We start from the raw sequence: 22,079 nt of genomic DNA, 5'->3' as shown, positions 1-22,079 counted from the left end.
ACTGCATCTCCCTTTTATTTTATTGCGATAGTAAATATATGGACACTCCAGGCGCATTTCTGCCATCGCCGTGGTGTTAAATTCCAAGCACGACAATAGACAGTTTTAGTTACACACACGTAGAGGCTTTGCGTACGTAGAGCTTCTACGTGTGAGCAGTGCGCATGCGTAGAACGTAGTGGGTGCGCGCGTGTCTCACGGACGTACGTGAGATTCAATTCTTTGCATGCGTTTCTTGCGCACGTAGACAGCTTCGCGCGGGAGTTCCGCAAGATAACGAACGAGCGATAGCGGGCCGCGCACGCGCAGACGGCTCGCATCGAAACACGGCGACGGGGTTGAATTGGCTACCGCCGTGTTCACATTTCCCGGTAGATGTGGCTACGGGGTCCCTATTGGCGTGCGTCGCGTACGTGTAGCTAACAGCGTTTCAGATGGCGTGCACGTAAGGAACGTAGGCTTTTCACGTTTGCGTACGTGAAGCCTCTACGTACGTGTAACTAAAACTGTCTAACGCCGTCACCGCGCACCGTATGCTGCATGTGCGAGTGAAACTGGCGAGGGTCATCCGACAATTGCGGCTCATCTCGCACGTGCAAGGATGGAAGGCGGGGAGAAAGCGTGCCATATTCCGTCATGCGTGAGGCACCGCGGGGAGGGGTAGAGTGGAGGAGAGGCGTTCTACTCCTGCGGCTGCTTCGTGCGGAGCGGCCGCGCTTGCGCCGTATCTTGAAAGCGGTCCGCGATGTAGACAAAGATGAGGGCTGGTCGCTTCGTGTGCGCTGTACTTTCGACGCCTAGTTCGCGTTCAAGCGACAGGCAGCACGAAGGTCAGTTCGCTCGTTGCGGCTGCCGCGAATCCTCACTCCAGCGTTTCGACAGCGAGTTCCCGCGGTCATCGAGTGAGATGTGCTCGCGTTTACCTGTGCGTGTGTGCCACCGTGCTTGTTAATTTAGTTAGTAAGCAAGCTTATATGCCCGATAAAGCTACTATCCGTGCTTCGTATAGGTGTCTACTAATTTGCTATCGCAAAAGCTGTTTCACTTTTCCGGCAGAACTGGATACCTTTTTTTGCAACATCCGTTGTTTCTGAACAATTTCTCATTATTGAGGAAGCTTCGCGGGGGCTCTTGCGTGCAGCGAGAGCTTAAAGTGCCTCCTACTGCTAGGCGCAACCTAGTGCCCTCTGTAATATGCAACTGAAACTTAGCGCCCTCTTTCTACATTGCGCAACAGTGTGCGTGACGCTGTTCTCGTCCTGACACACATACGCACTTGACATTGCTTGATTTTATATTAGGGCGCTTTTCTTAGGTAATGTCACTGGCTTTTATGTTAAGTATAGCATAGCGTCTTCTGCAGCGATTGATGATGATGATGATGATTCCTAATGGTCTTCCCGTTGATACGGGGCGGCAGCGAATTGTTGCCTAGCCTACCTCAGCTAATCGGGTTTTACTACGTCTATTGCACTTTAGCATTTTGGCTACCGCTTTTCGATATTTCTCCGAATTAAGATGCTTATTTCTACATTGTAACTCTCCACAACAGAAACTGAAGAGCAGCGGCCTCTTGTATAGCGGGGAAAAAAAATTAAATAATGCTAGGAGGCTTCGAGCACGTCACGCTACAACCTTGACCGCGCCTTGCGGAAAATGTGAGATTTCTCTCCCGTCGAACGCCGAGCAGATGTGTTCGCTGGCGTTCGAGTACCGACGCCTGAACCTGGCCGTCGCCCTGTTCGACGTGGAGTGCGACGACTGGCAATCCCAGTGCACGCGCCCCAGCGCGTCGTACATGCGGGGCTACGAGAGGACGCGCAGAATGCGTGCCTACCTGCGCGGCCTGCAGTCGTCCGGCCGCCGGAACGGCAACGTCAGCACCGCCTGCCAGGAAGTGCAGAAGAAGGCCCTGGCATGAGCACGCTCTTCACCGAGGGCATGACGAGCACACCCGCGCACATAAGCACCGTACGGACTGTCAATGTGCCTTTGCCGATGGCAGGGGGTTTCAATAAACTTATCGTGATAGCTCTTTAAAAGAATATTTTCTTAACGTCGCAAAAAAATGGCTGTGGCTTAGCTAAGGTTAAGCCCAGGATGCGAAGCATACTAGCTCTATGATACTAGCCTTTATTTTAACGCGACAGCGTTAAGGAGCTCCTGTCGCAGAAAAGCCGGTGTCGTCGGCGTCGGCTCAGGTGTGCGTCGCTTGCTCAGGCGCACATTTCGTTGTCGCGCCGAACGCTGCGTTGCTCGACGCTCACCGCGTCCGATGCGGGGCGCGTAGTCGCTGCGCCGTAGCCCATTGTCTTACACCCCTTGGCGGGTCGACGGGAACGCTGTCGCGTTCCACTCTTGAAGGCGAAGCTTAAGCGTACGCTTTGCAGCTATTATGACGTCATATGGTAGCTACGCGGCCGTGCGCGGCGCAGCAAGGAAGAGCGTGGTTGTGCGGCTAGTGTGCTTCGCATAAAAATATATTTCTTAACGTCGAGATTCCGATCACAACGACGTGCCACGAAAGGTAAGCGGTTTTCGAATTCGGACGTGCGTCGTCGGTTGAACGACTCGCAGAGGTTGTGAACAGCTCTGGCGCCTCGAACATCATTGAGTTGCACATCTTCTAACGCGAATCCATATGCATTAGCTGCGCCCTCAAGGTCGTCATTGTTCCACATCTCTCGGATGGAGGCGCTGCTGCTTTTGATGACGGAGGTGCGTTTTCGATTAAACGTTTCCACGAAACTTTTTTTCCGCACATCAATGCGGCTATTCTAATCGTCTGTCTTCTCGTAACGGCCGTGTTTTTTCAGAGCCTGCGCCGTAGTTCTGAGATCGTCCGGAGAGCGATTGTCGAGGCGATAGGTGTAAATATAGGGACATGTATATTTTGCTTAAAATATTTCGCAAATATTTTTGCGCTTAGCGCTGCACTTTTCTTGCTCAAATATCGCACAAAAATTGCGTTTGGAGTCTACGTCGTTCAACGTAGTAGTTCTGCGGAAAACCGCAAGGTGTAGAGAAGTAATGAATAAAGGGAAAATCAGACATCCACCCATTCGTACCAATTGCTACAAAGGTAACCCATACGGGTTCCTCGAAAGAAAAGCCTCATAGTTGAAGAAAAATTCGTCCTGGTCCGGGACTCGAACCCGGGACCACCGTTTTTCCGGGGCAGCCGCTCTACCATCTGAGCTAACCAGGCGGCTAGCAGATGGCAGGGCGAAGTCGAATTTGTCGACAACACGAAGCCAAGGCAAGACTACAACTACTACGTCAAACTCTTGCCTTTGCTTCGTGTTGTCGACAAATTCGACTTCGCCCTGCCATCTGCTAGCCGCCTGGTTAGCTCAGATGGTAGAGCGGCTGCCCCCGAAAGGCGGTGGTCCCGGGTTTGAGTCCCGGACCAGGACGAATTTTTCTTCAACTATGAGGCTTTTCTTTCGAGGAACCCGTATGGGTTACCTTTGTAGCAATTGGTACAAATGGGTGGATGTCTGATTTTCCCTTTATTCTCTACGTCGTTCAGTGTAACACTTGGCACACTTAACTGCCTCCCTAGCGCAAAAAGTTGTTCTCTTGCTGGCGGAGGGTTTCTTAGGGTTGTTAGCTTCTTTCCTTCTTTTTTTGCGATGCAAAAACATTTTTGACAATAGTTAGTGCTTCACGTGTCAGCATGCCCCTTTGGAAGCTAGAGGGAGTTATCTTCATCCACAAAAAGTGTCCCATTTCTCCATATATCATCTGGACTTTGCTGTAGCAGTTTCGGCACTTCTTCGCAGTTTTACTCTTCGACTTTCTTGTTTTTCTTTTTTGGCAGACGCGCTTGAGAAAAGTTTGCCTCGTTAACTAGCTCTAGTGAAATACACCCGAAAGTTCACGAAGGAATGGCTACGTGAACCAGCGCTTCGACTCTGGTTGATGGAAGCTCCAGGTTACGCCAGACGAGCCAACTGCCGCTATTGCAAGGCATAACTTCGTAGAAAGCTCGGGAAGTCAGTGGCGCACGCTGCTATGAAGAAACGCATTACAGCTGCTGAACCATTTCCCTTCTGTAGGCAAACAGTGCAAGCACCACAAGTCTCGGCCCTCATGCACTGCCGAAGGATGCGTCGTCATGTTCGTATACGCCAACTCTGCAGTCGTTACTTTGAGCCACCTGACTGCTGACCCATAAATGATGCTTCAGATACACACTGCCCAAGCACGCGGTTCACAGGATCGGCACGATGGAGGTCTTCGGGGTTAGCGATGGCAACAATGGCAGATCTATAGCCGCGCCAACGAATGAATATACACAGAGGACGCGTGACAATATCATGATGAAACTGGTGACACTTCGCTTTGAGTTCAACCTGTTTTCGACCAGTGAGTGTAAGCAGCACCTCCGAGACAGGAAGCCTGTGCACTCTGTTTGCTGTGCTCAGGTCGACCTCTCTGTCCTTCCTGTCAATAAATTCTATTGTATATTCTGCTTTTTGTGACGTAATGTTACCGGACCGGAATTTTCATTGTCAAGCCCGGAGTGACGAAAGCGGCGAGGTCAAAATCATCGCTGCTTACCCGGGAGAGTCTCCATTAGATTCCATGGAAGTCGGTAGCATGACGTCACGGATTGAAGTGCACGGGCCTTGTGCTATGTAGAAGGTTGTTGTTGTTGTTGTTGTTGTCCTTAGTGGCCGTGGCACATACCCACAGTGGGGGATTGGCCAAGAATCGGGCGGTTTAATTAGGTGCCTAAAAATAATAATGATAACAAGGGAGTTAACACTTTGGGCGTGTGAGTTTAAAAGTAAACGTTTTGTGTTTGGAGAAAAAAGGAAATAATCAGATCAAAACCGGGTATAAGATAATAATAATAATAACAATAATAATCAATAAAAGATAAGAAATAAAAAAAAGCTATGGTTGGGAGGGAGAACGATCAATCTAACATGGAAATCGATTGGTTTCAATGAGGTAATTTTGGATCGCCAAGCAAACATTTCTGTTGCTGAACCCAACAATGGAGGCTCCAAAAGAGAGGATCACAGGCACTGATAAAGTTAAACCAATAGAGCGAAGCGGGATTTCGAGTAGTCGTTTTCTTATAATAGAAAAACGTCTGCAAGACAACAAGAAATGGTCGATTGTCTCCGCTTCGCCACAGAATGAGCATAATGGTGAGGGGACCAGACCAGACCTGTGGAGGTAGAAGTTCAATGCAGGTATACGGCAGCGCAGCTTCGTGATAGACACTTCAATTTTCCGTGTTCGGCAAAAATCTCTGTTCCAAGGGTGCAGGAGATGTCCGTAATCCGCAGAGTTAGTAATTGCGGAGCCTGACACTGACTGTATAATGATACTCCTGCGAAATCTAGCTGCAGTAACATAAGCAGTCAAAGGGCAGCAAGGAAGAATCGGGCCACTTATCGATGCCTTGGCTAGAGAGTCTGCAATTTCATTAATGATTAGTCCTTTATGGCCAGGCACCCAAATCAAACGCACGCTTCTCAAGTAAGCAGGTACCAATGATTGAAATGTCCTCATCACGCGAGAATCACTAGAAGCAGTAAGGGATGAGCACAGTGATAAAGAATCAGTGACTATCACGGCTGACGTAATTGATGGTCCTAATTTACGTAATGCCAGCACCACGGCCATGAATTCGGCTAAGAAAATCGGTATGAAATCTGGCAGCCGAAGAGAAAATGTCCAATCGAGAATCGGGGAAAAAATTCCTACACCTGACTTTTCTTCACATTGTGAAGCATCTGAAGCAATTACAACGTTTGTTTGAAGGTTTTTCAGATGATCTTGCAATATACCGTCTAGAATATGGTGTGGAAGTAATTTTGCGTTATTAGGAAAGATGTCATCAAATTGAATATCCGTGGCAACAGCTCTGTCGGTAATAGGAAGAACATCGCATATGCGCACGCCCAAAGAGTCAAGTAATTTTTGGACAAATATAATTTGCGGATTATGTAGTCGCGGCCAGATGACACCAAAAAACAACGCAGGTTGTGAAATAAAGATTATTTGGGGATGACGCAGTGGTGATTCGTAAATCCTTAAGAACGTCTGCACCGTCAAAAGCCGGAACCTGCACGGAAGTGGCGGAACACGGGATTCTAGATAAAGAATAGAATTTGCAACAAATTTAGGAAGACCTAAACACAGACGTAATGCTTCTCTTTCTAAGAGGATTAGAGGACGGGACATGTAGGCTGGAGCTCCAGAGAAGAGCACGCAACCAAATTCTAGTACAGGACGAACGTACATACGGTATATCATTAGGAGTGTATCTCTTCTCAATCCTATTCGACGACTGCTCAGCCTACGCACTATGCCAATTGCACGGGTACCTTTCCCAGTCAAATCATCTATGTGTGAGCGCCAGTTGAGAGAGGCATTATAAATAATTCCGAGGTATTTAACAGATTCCACCTGTGGTATGTCTTGAAGGTGGTAAGACAATGAGATGTGCACTATGTCACGTATCGGAAATACGAGAACAGCACATTTGCTGGCATTGAGGGTGAAGTGACTAGTATCTAACCACCTCTCCAGATCTGGTGCAAACATCTTTCTTCTTTTTCGTAACTGTGTTTCGCAATACTTTTCCGCACTTCCCAGTCACACAAAAACGCGCTTAATAATATTGATATTTCATATCTCGTACGGCATTATGGATGAAAAGAAAGATGCTTTCCTGTCCATTCTAATTTTTTTTCATCTGTGTTTTATAGCTGCCGTAGTTGCTTAGTCATAGCTATGGTGTTGGGCTGCTGTTTGGTTGGGTTGGGTTGGGTTGGGTTGGGTTGGGGACCAAATCCCGGCCACGCCAGCCGCATTTCGATGAGGGCGAACTGCGATACACCCGTGTACTTCGATTTAGGTGCGCGTTAAAGAACCCTAAGTGGTCCAAATTATTGCGGAGCCCGTCACTACGGCGTGCCTCTTAATCAGATCGTAGTTTGGCACGTAAAAACCCGTAATTTTTAATAAGACCAGCGGATATAATTAACTAAACAATAACCGAATTTACCCAACTGAACGAAATAGTAACGAAGCTAACAAAGCTAACTAAAAAAGATAACTAAGCTAAGCTAATCAACGAATAACTAACTCAGGTCGCCTAAATTACAGATAACATAAGAATAAACTAATTGCCCATTAAGCTTGCTAATAACTAACTAAATAACTAATCTGTCTTTGACGAAGATAGGTAATCCTATCGAAACGTTGGCCAGACTTTCTGAGGCACCTTATCCCTGTTTACAAACTTTATACCACAGTAATCTGCCTAACATAATATAACTATATGTAAGCAACTTAATTAAGCCAACCTGGCTTACTAATCTAGAAAATATAGCAACTAAACTCAATAGTAAGTAATGTAACAAACCACAGTAACAAGACTAACCGAACTAACTAACTAGCAAACTAAAGCTATATATATTCACACTGACAAAGTTCATTAACTAATTAAACTAACAAACTCATTAACTGAGATATCTAACTCAAGCACAAAACTATTAACTGCGTAAACTGATATTCTAACTGAAATAATTAAGCAAGTATAGTTAACTTACTAACTAAACTAACTAATCAAGCAATCACTCACTTACTGAACGAGCTAACCAAATACAACTGACGTCTAAATTACTAGACAAAGTGCGAATAGAGACATGCTACCGAAACAGTTGGCGCCAGGAAGGTTACTATTGGGGAGAACACCGCCTAAGTCATACAATGGTTTCATTTATAATTTAAGCACGAACGCATCGCACGTTAAATTATTTCGCCAAAATACTCCGTTGCATGCTCCCTCTGCAAACATGCTGAAATAAATGTGGGATAGGCGCCTTTCCTCGTGAAAGATCTGCATGATCGCATCCCGGTCATCTGACGCGGCATATCGTTCCCCGATGATGATAATGATGATGATTACGACGGTGGTGACGATTATGATGATGATGATTTACTGGCATCCCCTTTGAATTTGGGCAGTGACAAATAGTCACCTTGCCTGCTTGAGTTAATCGGGTATGCTGTACAACCTTTTCATTCTAGCATTTTTGTATACGTCTCCTTAATCTTTTTCTCTTCCTCGAAAAGACTCCAGCACTCCTTCCTATGCTTGCCACCGATTCGGTCGTAGCAATCTCTTTCCTGTTTTTTTTTAAAGCCAGAAGCCTTATATGTCCTATGAAGCGGAAAATCAGCCGTCCGTAGTTATCAACTGATAGTACCAAAATCCATGTGACCAGGGGATGACGTCACGTTCCCGGCGCTGGGTCTGCTGCGGCTCGCACTGCAAAATCTCACGGTGAAGGGCCACAGCGCCGGACGGATCCCCTGGCCCACACCAAAAAAAAAAAGCTAGTCGGCCCACTCCCAAAATTGGATTCTGGTAGATTGCATGGAAGAATCAGTCACCGAGCACTCCGCATACTCTGCTCAGTAGACTGTGAAACAAAACAACAAACAGGCACAGAACCACATGAAGCGATCACACACAAGATCGTTTGGGTACCGGGAAACACGGGGGTGGCAGGGAACCAAGAGGCGGACAGGATAGCTCGAGAGTGCACTAATCACCGAGCGTCCAACGTCGACAGCCCCGAGGAACACACGCTTGTACCCCGAGAGTACTCGGTCATTTCAGACAATTACAGAGGCAGCAAGAAGCAGTACCCCTTGCCGCACAAGTCCCTTAGCAGGGAAGAAGTTGTCGCCTGGAGACAACTACAAACAGGGTCGTACCCTAACCTAAAAGTGCTAAGCGAAATACACCCCACACTATATAAGGACAAATATCCATGGTGCAATGACAAACCCACATTACACCACAAAACATGGGCATGTCAACAAACTGACGTAGTCCCAGTCATATCACACCCAAGTGCGGAGAAATGGGAGGAACTGCTGTCCAGCGACCGCTGAGAAGACCAGCTAGGTCTAGTGTGACGTGCAAGGCGTACAGCAGAGGCCAGCGGAGCTCTGGACTGAGGGCAGCCACTGCCTCTGGTGCCACCATTTGTCCCTATTTGAAACTTTCGGGGAAGTTTCGTGACCAGATGGAGGCATAGAAGGACCCTGGTATAACATTTCAGAGGAAGAGATAGGAGTGGTAATTTGATTTCGTCGCATTTGCGTGTTCGCTTGTTAGGCGCAGGAATGCGCCTAACATGCTGTCTAGTCTACATTTCCGATACTTTGTGTTCCTGCCTGTGTAAAGGACAGTCTTGCCAAACACTTCCGATGGCTCCATCCGGTGCTGTGCACACCACCGCGAGACTCGCGACACTACATAGCTTGCTTGCGACAGTAATTCTCAATACTTTGAGGTACGATGCATTAGAAAAGTTACTAAACAAATAGTGCTTCGTTCGTTAACGTATTTAACAACCAGCTGTACCTCTACGAACTGTAAAGCGACAGCCATACCTTGACTGTTAAGAAAGGATGTCAACCTTTGTAATGATGCATACACCATCGCTACCTGCCTAACACAAAAGTAGCAGCGCCCACTCATACATGTGCATGTTCCTGTGCAAAACGTTGAGTGAAGACGAAGCGCTGCTTCAGTCATGTAGCAACAGGCCCAGCTTCCGACCTTGCTGTGGAATAGGTCACCGTTGCAGATGAGCGTTGTCAAAATGTCAAAGCAAGTTGAAAGTTGGGCAGCGGACGCTCGCAGGATAAAGTGTCAAACAAAGCTACCGCAAAGCTCGAACACCAGCAAATGAACGCGCTCGTCTTGAACAATGACCGCAGTCGGCCAAACAGAAAAGCAGAAAACACGATGGTGTGCTCAGTTCGGAAATGTTTATTGCTAGTTTTGCGTGCTGCGTGTCTTCCGTCGTTTGACACGCAAAATCGAAACTGCATAACGAAGACGCAGAGCAAGACCGCTGAAGCATAGCCATGTACAAGTAGGATTGAATGAAGCTTTGGCAGTTGGCTAGTTTTCCCATCTCCCAGCGTCCGCGTTATTGCGGCACGTATTACCAATTCCAGTGGTGTGCCTACAGTCTTTGGACATTCGCATCGAGCAATGTGAGAGCTTTGCATTTCGTGTTCGTCGTCACTGACAGTTGTCCTCGGACACGGTGAAACACTAGCGCGTGACATACATTGGACACAGAACAGTGCACCAGCCTTTAAGAATGAAGGATCGTCCGTTTTAATGCTGCTTCGAAGCGTCGAGCCAACCATTCGGTCAACTCGAGAGTTGAGCGAGTGCTGGGGCACTAATAGCGTACATTGCGGATAGCGCACAGGTGATACATAGAATGAAAGCATATGCGTGTACTGAAACGTTAACTCTCTCAGAAAAAAAATCGCATTGATGACTGAACGATAGTCAATAGTAATTATATATTGAGCTAAACACAGTGTGAAGCATCCACGTCGTGGGCGTCTCAGAATCGAAGAACATTGCTCAACACGTTCTCGCAGTTCAGGGTTCCTCGACGCTTTCGGAACGCCCCGAAGTCTTGCGTTTGTCACGCGGCGACACGCTAGACATTGACGGCCTGGCAGACGTCCTCGACTTCTTGTGAGAACGCCTGTCATGTCTGGGCGGAGTCAGCGGAGTCATGAGTGACAGGGACGCCTGGATGACCGCCTTGCGTTCAGTCTCGCTCATCGATGACATTGGCTGCTGCTCATTGCCCTTCTCCACGAAGGCCTCCGGCAGCGACTGGATGGCCATCACGCTCAGCAGCACGAAGACCATCACTATGAGGCTGATGGTGGCGTCGCCTTCGCTGCCGGCCACTTGCGAGAGAGTGATGACTGCCAGCACTCCGAGGCGCCCGAACGCGTACGCGATGCACAGGCCCACGCTCCGGCTGATTGTGGGAAACACGTCGGCGGTGTAGCCGTAGTTGAGGCTGAGCGCCGCCGAAGAGATGCTCTCCACGAGCGCTTCCATCAGGGTGCCGAGCGAGTTGGCGTCGAGCAGCAGCACGCTACCCTTGAGCGCCGTGAGGAGGCAGAGCACGGCGAGCAAAACGGAGAGCGTCTCGCGCTGGCCGTGACTGTGAAGAATGCGCCACACGACGTAGTAGAGGCCGGCTTGCGTGACCGCTTGCGCGACGTGCCACAGGTGGTTGCTGCTGACGGCGCGGAGTACGTGTCCATACTAGGTGAAGTTGACGCTGAACCACGACAGGAGCACGGCCATCATGCGCCGCCGAAACAGGACCGACTGGATGTAGCCGTCGGCCATGGTCGTCACGGCGGTGGCCGCCATCCGCTCGTTTTATGCGAAGCATATTACGAGAGCTCAACCCAGCTCCTCAGGCGCGGCGGTGTCGCCATGAAATCACGTGACACCGTGACGTCACGAGAGAGGAGAAGTGGCTTTGGCTCAACTCTTGCAAGACGGGCTGGGTGGGAATCGAACCAGGGTCTCCGGAGTGTGGGACGGAGACGCTACCACTGAGCCACGAGTACGATGCTTCAAAGCGGTACAAAAGCGCCTCTAGTGAATGCGGTGTTGCCTTAGAAACGAGCTGTTTCTAAGGCGTGCGTCTCTTGCTCAGGCGCACATTTCGTTGCCGCGCCGAACGCTGCTTTGCTCGACGCTCACCGCGTCCAATGCGGGGCGCGTAGTCGCTGCCCTGTAGCCCATTGTCTTACACCCCTTGGCGGGTCGACGGGAACGCTGTCGCGTTCCACTCTTGAAGGCGAAGAAGTAATGCATGAGTTGTTTCTTCGTCTAGCCGAACCAAATATAGCCAAGCAACAGCAGTTCACCAGGCTAAACAGTGGTTCAACAACTAAAATAAAGGCTAGTATGCTTCGCATCCTGGGCTTAACCTTACCTAAGCCACAGCCATTTTTTTTTCTATATCTGCTTCCTGGGGGACTTCAACGAGGCGCGCGCCTTGTCTATGTCTACGCCGTTCAATGCGGCAGACAGCAAGATTATCTCATCGGCGGGCCGTGCGTTCCACGTCGCCAGGAGCCAGCTGGGCGACTCCTCGATCAAGTAGCACCACAAGGCTAGCATGGCCGTGGGTAGGATCAGGATGCCGTGAGCCTGGTACCACTGCGGCTCGAGAGCGGACAGCAGGTGGATTGAAAGCCCGAGCAGCGTGGTTCGCACGCTGTCCGTAGAGGGCGCGCCGTTCGTTGCCGGTCACCTCGTACAGCAGGATGGACACTGGCACTTGCGCCGAGCAGCTGCAGGCCGACACGAAGAACCGACTGACGACAAACATGGCGAGCCTCTCCGATATGAAGGCTCCCACGCTGAACACCAGGGCACCCACGGCATTTCCCACGATGGCGGGCCGGCTTCCGAACCTGTCCGCCAAGGGTCCAGCCGCCGGCACAAACAGCACGGTACCCATCACGTAGACGGTCTTGGAGAGCTTAAGCAGCCATTCTCTGTCGCAGACCAAGTCCCATCGGCTCACGATGCTGTCGTCTGTGTTACTGGTGTCGTACGCCCACTTCTTGCAGTGTGCCACGTGTCGTTGTTGGTCGGCGCCCTTCTGCGGTAGTAAAAAAAAAATCCATCTTTATCCGTATGGAACTTTTCTTCACACATTGGGAGGGCTGAAGGGGGATTGCATTACACTTGTCATTCAGCGGTATTTGTTCTTAGTACCAAAGCAAAATAAAGGGGACCGATCTCTGAGGCAGTGTAATGAATTGCATCGGACGGACGATCCCGATAATGCTTATTGGATTACAATTGCTCAAGTCCAGCTTGAGGCACGAGAATTTCTATGTGTTTGTGTTCTACGCACCAACGGCACAAGAGGCTCTTTGCTAATGTATACAAAGAAAGTGTTCGGTCAGAAAAAACACAAATATGAGTATTGCGGCTCGTTCTCTTAGCGAAGTCGTTCAGAGAGTTAGGTTTCATAATACTAACTGCCTTGATATTGGGCAAATATCCTATAGCACTTATAAAACCAAGAGCGCGGAAGAACAGATGAAATACCATCAAGCATCCACACTTCCGATACTGAAATGCATTTTCACTTAGTGAGTCACGCGTACACAGGACTCAAACCTTCATCTGGTGATAAAATTAAGAGCTTCCTCTAGAAAGCCATTCGAAAGCGCAGAAAATAAGCTTTCTATACAAAAGTGCTCAAATCTCTATAGTGCGTGCATAAAGCACCAACCGCCCGCGAACATTGTCTAAAATGCGAAGCGCACGCAGCCGGATTGGGACCGCCACCTTAAATATGGAATCCTGTGAACAATGCAGTAAAAGCTCCATGGAGTTCCATAACATAAAATGCCATCCATATTTACTTTGAAACTATGATATTTCGTACCTACGGCAAACGATGTTAATCACGTGTGGTTCCATCGCGCCGAGTTATTTTAACAAATCTTTCCAAGAAGATTACGCGGCAATCTGCTCGAGCCGTGACGAGAAGAATTGGTTGGGAGAAAGCAGTCGTTATAAAACCTAACGCCCGTGCTTTTGTGTCTGTGAATCATTTCCGAATGCTGCTGCATGTTTCGAACATGGATGTGACTGTGATTTAACGATCTGTTGGCATCGCATTTAGTACTTCGCCGAAAGGAAATAATGTAACGCGTTTACGCCATTTATGTGTGGAAGTGAGTCTCACTTATTCATTCAGATTTGCAATGAGAAACTTGATTCAACAGGTCTACAAGTTACTGGGTTACGCATCCGTGAACAGCTATAGCAAAGTGGGTGGCTACGTCTTGTCGCTATTAGTCCAACCACAATTCATTTGAAACATTTTTTCTGTGGGCGTGTGTTCTCGTTGAAGAGAAAAATCCCAGCGCGCTTCCACTCTCTGAAGAAGGATGACCAGCGAAGCTGTGTATGTATGCCCCTTAATGGCGAACTGCACCTCCGCCGCGTATAGGCCCGGCATTCCACTATCATCGGGATCGGCCCACGTATGAGGATTGCTTAACGCTTGCTTCACCTCCGCCGCAGATCGGGCCGGTATTGCACTATCTTCGGGATCGGCCTACGTATGGGAAGTGCTTAACGCCTGCTTCACCTCCGCCGGGGGTCGGTCCGGCATTACATTATCTTCGGCATCGGCCCACGTATCAGGAGTGCTTAACGCCTGCTTCACCTCCTCCGGGGGTCGGCCCGGCATCGCACTATCTTCGGGATCGGCCCCCGCATCAGGAGCGCTTAACGCCTGCTTCACCTCCACCGGGGGTCGGCCCGGCATTGCACTAACTTCGTGATCGGCCCACGTATGAGGAGTGCTTAACGCCTGCTTCATCTCCGCCGCGGATCGGGCCAGTATTGCACTATCTTCGGGATCGGCCTACGTATGGGAAGTGCTTAACGCCTGCTTCACCTCCTCCGGGGGTCGGCCCGGCATCGCACTATCTTCGGGATCGGCCCCCGCATCAGGAGCGCTTAACGCCTGCTTCACCTCCACCGGGGGTCGGCCCGGCATTTCACTATCTTCGGGATCGGCCCACGTATGAGGAGTGCTTAACGCCTGCTTCACCTCCCCCGCGGATCGGCCCGGCATTGCACTAACTTCGGGATAGGCCCACGTATAAGGAGTGCTTAACGCCTCCTCCACCTTCGCCGCGGATCGGCCCGGCATTGCACTATCTCCGAGATCGGCCCACGTATGGTGAGTTTACTGCTTACCACAACGACACGAAAATTTCCTTCGACGGTAGAGGTATACAGCTTCGCTGTAATATCACCGTACCGACTGCATATTAACGATTATATCGATGGTTGATCATTGCAGTATTAGCTTTGTGCGCTGTCTGGTTAAACTATGCGTCACGAGATATCGTTATCAACGTTGTTGACGTAGACCTCTCCAGTATTCCGATAACCCGCAAACGGTAATAAGCGTACGGACGTACGCTATAAAGGTACCAGCAATAATGTTTGTAAGACCGTCCTGTGCTTAAAATCGTTAATTTTGTCGGCTAGGGAGTTAACCAAAGGGCGGTGGGCCAATTGGCGTGGGCGCCCGCGCTAAAACCGCAAATGAAGCAGTCATCATCATCATCATCATCATCATCATCATCACCAGTAGCCTGTTTATATTTACTGCATGACGAAGGCCTCTCTCCGCGATCTTCCGTTACCGCTGTCTTGCACTAGCTGATTACAACTTGCCCCTGCAAGTTTCCTAATTTCATCACGTACCCCTCCTAGTTTTCTGCCATCCTCGACATTTGAGGCAGTGCCGGGTGACATATGGGTTGGGCCTCTTATGAAGTCAGAGAAGCACAGTGCAGAAATAGTTTTGAAAAAAAAAACACGAGAACACAGATAAAGATTGGGCAACTAGAGCGTACAAATGTGTTTCTCAACATCGTGATGGAACTAGCGGTCAAGAAAGCTGGCGACCAAAGACAGGGTAATGGGCAAGCAAGTAGAGAACTTCGAAGCATTAACAAGAAAGTAGCAAGAAATAAAGATAGTTAATAGGACGCAAAGGATGAGGGAAACTGTACAGTACGTGAGTTATTTACAAGCACGGCAGACCTGTATAAATCAGCAAAGAAAATTTGTTGACAAAGCTAAAGGTGGTGTCTTTCTTTTTGAAGCCCGGAATGGCCACCTAAGTACAAGGGCATGTAGGAGCTAAATGCTCGGAATATGGTTAGACTTGTGCCTGTTGCATGAAAAGAATGGCCACTTCGCACATTGTAATGGAACCTAACCAGACTTCATGAAGGGAGCCAGACTTCCAACAAGCGCTTACGCTGAAAATCGTTTAGGGGCGTTAACTGGTGAACCGTGCATGAGACCAGCAAGAAACGATTGGAATCAGTGAAAATAAACGGGAAAAGGGTGCGGAGGGAGTCTTCGCAGGCTTACGTAGCGTTAAACGACAAAGTAGTTATAAAGATAGCGCAAATTACAATAAATGCAGTTAAACCCAATTAGCTCGTGCAGGTCAGGTAAGTGTCGCAAACCACATTCAAAGGGGTGGGGGGTGCCATTAACAAGGGTCTATCGTCCCCTGATTGTCTACGCCGCGTCCACCGCGTGCCGCCGCCCTTACAACCCCGCTCGCAGACCACCGTTTATGGTCCATTACCAAACTGTACAGAAGCAAAAGCCAAATCGCTAACCAAATCGATTGCGAATCGATTAGCAGCCGTAAATACGCACTCACCGTTAACGGCGGGTCGTAGACGTCGCACTGGTTCGGCTCGCCGTCGGGACCCAGCGGGATGGCCGCGTTCTTCCAGGCGTCCGTGGGCAGGTCGTGCAGGGCGGAGCGCACCAGTGGCGGAGTTCGCGCGCGACGAGCTGGTCGGCCAGCGCGTGGAGCAGCAGCACCACCACGGACAGCATGCCGGTGAAGAGGACGCGACGCTGGAGGGCGCCGTGGCCCAGGATGACGTAGGTGTTCTCCTGGATCGCCTTGTGCGTCGCGGCAGTCGCGAAGCCCGTCAGAAGGCTGACTCCTCCGTGTTGCGAAGTGCACGTCTCGCGTTGCGCTTCCGAGGGCGCGGCCTCGCTCATGTCGGAAGACCGAGTCTGGCAGACGCGAAGTAGAGAGCCCGCAGACCGGCCGCATGCGCAGCTGCCTTCTTGACCGGCGTCGTTGTGCTTCTCCGAGATGATGGATAGCGACGAACCCTTGTGGGATGATGATGATGATGATAGCCTCATATTATGGCTCATACCCACACTGGGGGATTGGCCAAGAATTGCGTGCTGAAACGTTCACCTATTTTTTTGAAGTGCCACTTATTCGATGATAAAAAAATATATATATAACGAAAGAGAGATAAGAAAACATACAAAAACCAATAAAATACAAGACAAAAGTTAAAAATTTATTCGTTTTGTTGACGTTATGTAACTGCAAACGGCATCAAATACGTCCCTGTGGCTGACCCCTATAACTGACGCACCGAAAGATAGTATGGTTTCTGGTGATAACATTAACCCTAATTTTGCGAACGGAAGTTCTAGATGTCTTTTTCTTAACAATTTGTATCGTCGACATGCCAAAAAATAATGATCTAGTGATTCTGTTTCTTGACAGTATGGACACAGAGGTGATAGCGTCAGACCAGTCTTGTGTAAATATAGGTTTAATGGAGGGACACGGCAGCGTAATCTCGTGACCGCTACTTCTGATTGTCTTGATGGACACCACTGGATTTTCCACGGAAATTTGAGGTGCTGATATTCTGTCCATGTTGTTATTGATTCACTGACATCTCTATGAATTGAATATTTTCTATATCTGATTGCTGTTATGTGGGCCACCAAAGGAAGAACCTGCATTATTGGTCCACTCAGGGATGCTCGCTCTAATGCATCTGCCATTTCATTTAAATGTAAGCCACAATGTCCAGGTACCCATAATAGTTTTAGAGAATTCAACTGCGGAGGAACTAATGTTAGAAACGTCTTTATTGGTGGCGAATTGGGTGAAGCCGTAAGCGAAGTACAGACCGAAAGGGAATCTGTTATTATAACCGCACTTATTGAGTTCGACGGTAGTTTCCGAAGCGCTAATAGAATTGCTAAAAGCTCGGCTTCAAAAACAGGTGTGAAGTCTGGCAGTCTCAGGGAGAATGACCAGCCAAGCGGAAGCGAGAAGATGCCTACGCCCGCCTTTTCGTTGTTCACTGAAGCGTCCGTAGCTATTATGTTATTTGTTTGCACGTGTGCTAGGTAATCTTGCAACAGGTTATTTAAAAAAGTGGCTGATTGAAACTTAGAGTTTGGGGGGAAAATGTCATCAAAATCTATCTTAATATTCTGATGTGATTCGGTTGACGGAATTACCTCTCGAATGTTCACATTCAGGCTATCTAATTGTTTTTGAACAAATATGATCTGTGGAGTGTGAAATCGAGGCCAATGAGCAAGGAAGAAGGAATTTGGGTCATTAATGAATGCGTATTCAGATCGTCTAAGCGGCAAGCTGTAAAATTTCAGGAATGCTTGAACTGTTAAGATGCGGAATCTGCAGGGCAATGTTGGAAGGCGCGCTTCTTGGTAGATAACATTAATAGCCACAAACCTGGGGAGTCCCAGACACAGGCGTAGGGCCTCACGCTCCAAAAGAACCAGAGGCTTTATTTTATAAGCTGGGCCGCCTGAGAACAAGACACACCCAAATTCCAATATGGGGCGCACATACATTTTATAAATCATCAACAATGTATCCCTACGTAGTCCATATTTCCGGTTACTCATTCTGCGCAGAATACCTAAAGCACGTTGTGCCTTACCTGCTACACTCTCTATGTGTGGACTCCAGTTGAGTTTTCCATTATATGTGATTCCCAAATATTTTAGAGACTCAACCTGTGGAATGGGTTTTTGCTTATAAGTTATAGAAATTGAAACCGGATCTATGACCGAGAACACTAAAATGGCGCTTTTGCTTACGTTTAATGACATACAAATTGTCTGAAGCCATACTTCTAGCATGCTCATGTATCTCTGTAATTTTTGGTATAATGTGTTAATGTCTGTGTCGGCAGCAAAAAATGCAATGTCATCGGCATACACGTAAACGTGCACGTCCTGACAAGTGGGGATAGAGCTCATTAATATATTAAATAATAGTGGGGATAGGACAGATCCTTGGGGAACTCCGCGGGTTTGTCTGAATTTAGACGAAGAGCATCCGTCCTTGAAGCAATAAAATTCTCTTGATCGCAAAAATTCTGCCACCCACGCGGGTATATAATTGGGGAAATTACGACGCTGCAGAATATCAAGTAGAATTGAATGTTCGACGCTGTCATAAGCTTTAGCTATATCTAATTTCATCAAAGCAGAATATTCTCTCCTTTTCCGGGCAAGTTGGATGCGGCTCTCTAAATCAGCATGGGCACACCATATTGAGCAATTAGCTCTAAAGCCTATTTGATTTGGACTTAATATTAAATTATCCGTCATCCAGATAGTAATTCGGCAGTGTAATACCCTCTCTATGACTTTGACCATATTAGAAGTAAGAGAAATGGGTCTGATGTTTTCTATGTTATACCCTAGTCCTTGTGTTTTAGGTATCGGGATTACTTTAGCTACTTTCCAATCGTTAGGTATCCAGGCTTTGTGTAAGGAATAGTTTATAACGTTTAGAAGGTCTCCAGGAGATAGATCAAATAAAATTTTTATCATGTGCACGGTAATTCCATCAGGACCAGGGGCTGACAAAGGTAAATTTCGAATCACTTGGGATAATTCAGGCAATGTAACTTCAGTATACACTAAGGATGGGGCTACTTTTTGCAAATTGTACGACATCGATGACGTGAATCTACTCTCCAAGCCTTTAGCCAGGAGTTCAAGAGATTTTCTCATTTCATCGGGAGACAGATTGACATAATCAATATTAGCTGGCGATGGCAGAATTTTTCGATATTTCATATATCTAAACAACGATTTTTTGTTTTTAGATTTAGAAAGGAAATCATAGTGTTTCCTATCATAATCCTCTTTAGCTTTAGCAACTGTACGTTTAAAGACTGCAGCTTGAAACTTGTAATCAAACCAATTTTTGGGGCACTGGTTGTAGAGGAGCTGCTTCCAAGCCGCCTGTCGGCGTCGGTGGTCTCGCGTGCAGTCTGTATTCCACCAAGGGTTGTAAGATGTTTGCTTTGCAGATGTAACACTGAATTCAGCCTTTTTGTATGTTCTTTTAATTACCGCACAAAGTTTCATAGCCTTGGTGTCTTCCTGCTCTTCAGAATGAGAAGCCAAATGTACCCTAAGATCGGATTTAAATTTAACATAATCTACAAATACGCGTACCTGGGAGCACGCTGGCATAATCGGGCAAGCGATTTCAACCATTATTGGAAAGTGGTCACTGTTGGTTGCACAGTCCAAGGCTGTCCAGGATGAGTTAGTGAAGGACGAACTTACAAAACTTAAATCCAATGCTGAGCGGGACTGTTTACAAATATATGTAGGAATTCTAGAGTTCAGACAACACAGATTATTATCTATTGTCCAATCCCACAAGCGTTTGCCACATTGGTCAGTTCGAAAGCCCCAGCACGTGTGATGGGAGTTGAAATCTCCAACCAGAATTTTATCCTTACACCATGAAGTCACTGCTGAATTCAAACATCGAGTGTTCTGTACACCCGCAGGAAAGTATGCGTTTACTAAGGAGAAAGGTAGACACCCTGGTATAGTTATATCTAATGCGAGAATTTCACTTTCGGGGGACATATGTTTATATGAAATCTTTGCTTTAAGGCTAATTCTGTTATTGATAAAGAAAGCTAAACCTCCGCCCTTCGATGGACGGTCCAGTCGGAAAGATCGATAGTTCGTCAACTGAAAACTTTGATGTACTGAAAGCCATGTTTCCTGCAAAGCAATGATATCCGGGGAGAATTTCGATGATAGATACAATAAATCTGTTGCTGCTGAGTAAATTGATCGGCAATTCCAATGAATAATTTTGAGGAGACCTATGGTTGCGTAAGTATGGACTCAGTGGAGTTTTCCTTTAAAAAATCTTCCTTGGTAAGGCTGTCTTTCTGATACTTTTTTGTCTTTGCCTGAGTTAGAGTCGTAGCCTTTTTAGACAAAGGGGACCTACATCGTTTTAACGACCGAGGATCCATGTCCATTTCCTCTGCGCCCTTTGTATTGTCGTTGGAGCCTGTACGTTGGGTCTGGTTAACATCGACTGGTGGGATTACAATTTGGGCATCTTGCGACGTGTAATTGGCGGCTACTTCCTCGTTTGAAGTAGGTAGACACTCAGTAGTTCGCGAAGTTATACCAACTGCTGTTGTTGCTGCGAATATCTGCGCCATCTGGCTAGTGAGAATTTGTGTCAGGGACTCACAAAGGTTTCCAGCTAGGCGCTCCATAGATTTTTCCATTGCCCTTTCGATGGCATTAGCAATAGAAAATGAAAGAGCCGCATCCGTTGCTGTCACCTGGCGTGCTGTGACGCCGGCGTATCCCTGTGTCCTAGAATGAATTTCCGCTACCGCTTCTCTACGCGAACAACGTCTTCGTTCAATGATTTCCAGAATCTCAATCTCCCGTGCCTTTGCTGAGCAAGTAGAATAATCTGCCGGGTGCGCGTCATTGCAAAGGCAGCACCTTTCTTCCTTGCTTTTGCATTCGCTTGCATTGTGTTCTTCACCACAAATTCGGCATCTGGAAGCAGATCTACATCCTTTTAACGTGTGTCCGTAGCGCCAGCATTTCACACATTGGAGGGGACGAGGGGACAGAGGTTCCACTCTGTAGATTAGAGGCCATGCCTTTATCTCTGAGGGTCGAAGTGTCCCTGCAAATGTGGCTATGATCGACTCAGTAGGGATCCTGTTTTTCTCGACCACACGTCCACACCGATAAACTGAAATTACACCCGCGGGTGAAAGCATCTCTAATACCTCTGTCGGTGTCATGTTCACGTCGACGCCGCGGACAAGTACTTTCACACATGCCAAGTGGGGGGGAATAAATGCGCTCACCGGATTGGCGGCAAACAGCGAACACTTTAACAGGTCTTGTACACAGGACTGGTCTGCCGAAAAGCAGAGGACTCCACCTCTGTCAAACTGGCGGACCTCAGAGATGGTCTGGAAATGAGCCGTCGCCGAGCGCAATTCCGCCTGAATCGCTTTCGGATTCTTCATCCGTATGACTCCGTTATTGGTTGGGACAAGAGCCACAGGAACTGATGAGATGCCGTTGCGTAGAAACAGATCCACAGGTAACTCCTGCGGAGGAATAGAAGCGGACCAGGGGGAGGCCCCTGGCCCTGGTGAAGAAAAGGACATCTGCGTGGTCTTATTAGCTAAATAATAATAGGACTAGCAAAACTGATGAGAAGCGATAAAAGAGAAAAAAAACAGCTATGCAATTCTAGGCCAAGACCCTGCGAGGCAAGAGCAGTTCCACTCGGACGACGGAAGCAGCAGACTTGACGCTCACATAGCCACCGTTCGAACCAAGCGAACTCCACGATCCCTTGTGGGATCGTGGAGCTCTTCTTCTTCTGCTGCTCGAGGCAGCTTAATGCACGGGGACCTCGTCGCCGCTCCCGCTTCCTCCTCGAAAGGCCTGCTTCATGCGCACGAAAACGTAGAGCATAAATAGACACGCTGAAGAACAGGGC

The 22,079-nt window shown here is 48.0% G+C and overlaps 2 protein-coding genes across 3 annotated transcripts in view; one reads left to right on the top strand and one right to left on the bottom strand.

Annotated features, from left to right (window-relative positions):
- LOC135902685 (uncharacterized) overlaps positions 1 to 2,033 on the top strand; it is a 30,416-nt gene extending 28,383 nt beyond the window's left edge. The window contains exon 12 of one of the 2 annotated variants that reach the window (XM_065432895.1): positions 1,691 to 2,033. In XM_065432895.1, the coding sequence (XP_065288967.1) occupies positions 1,691 to 1,921 (231 nt within the window). In that variant the 3' untranslated portion in view covers positions 1,922 to 2,033. The remainder of the gene's footprint in view (positions 1 to 1,690) is intronic. The other variant, XM_065432896.1, reaches the window with a different exon arrangement.
- Positions 2,034 to 11,821: 9,788 nt separating this feature from the next.
- LOC135902686 (organic anion transporter 3-like) lies at positions 11,822 to 21,384 on the bottom strand. The gene is made up of 2 exons (XM_065432897.2): positions 16,122 to 21,384; positions 11,822 to 12,500 (listed from the first exon to the last, which is right to left on the bottom strand). The coding sequence occupies exons 1-2, from the start codon at positions 16,527 to 16,529 to the stop codon at positions 11,934 to 11,936; spliced, it is 975 nt and encodes a 324-aa protein (XP_065288969.1). The 5' UTR covers positions 16,530 to 21,384; the 3' UTR covers positions 11,822 to 11,933.
- Between the last annotated feature and the right edge of the window lie 695 nt (positions 21,385 to 22,079).

The sequence above is a fragment of the Dermacentor albipictus genome, chromosome 2 (genome assembly GCF_038994185.2).
Source record: "Dermacentor albipictus isolate Rhodes 1998 colony chromosome 2, USDA_Dalb.pri_finalv2, whole genome shotgun sequence".
Lineage (NCBI taxonomy): Eukaryota > Metazoa > Arthropoda > Arachnida > Ixodida > Ixodidae > Dermacentor > Dermacentor albipictus.
Note: the sequence above shows the minus strand (reverse complement) of the source record. Positions and strands in the feature narration are given on the sequence as shown.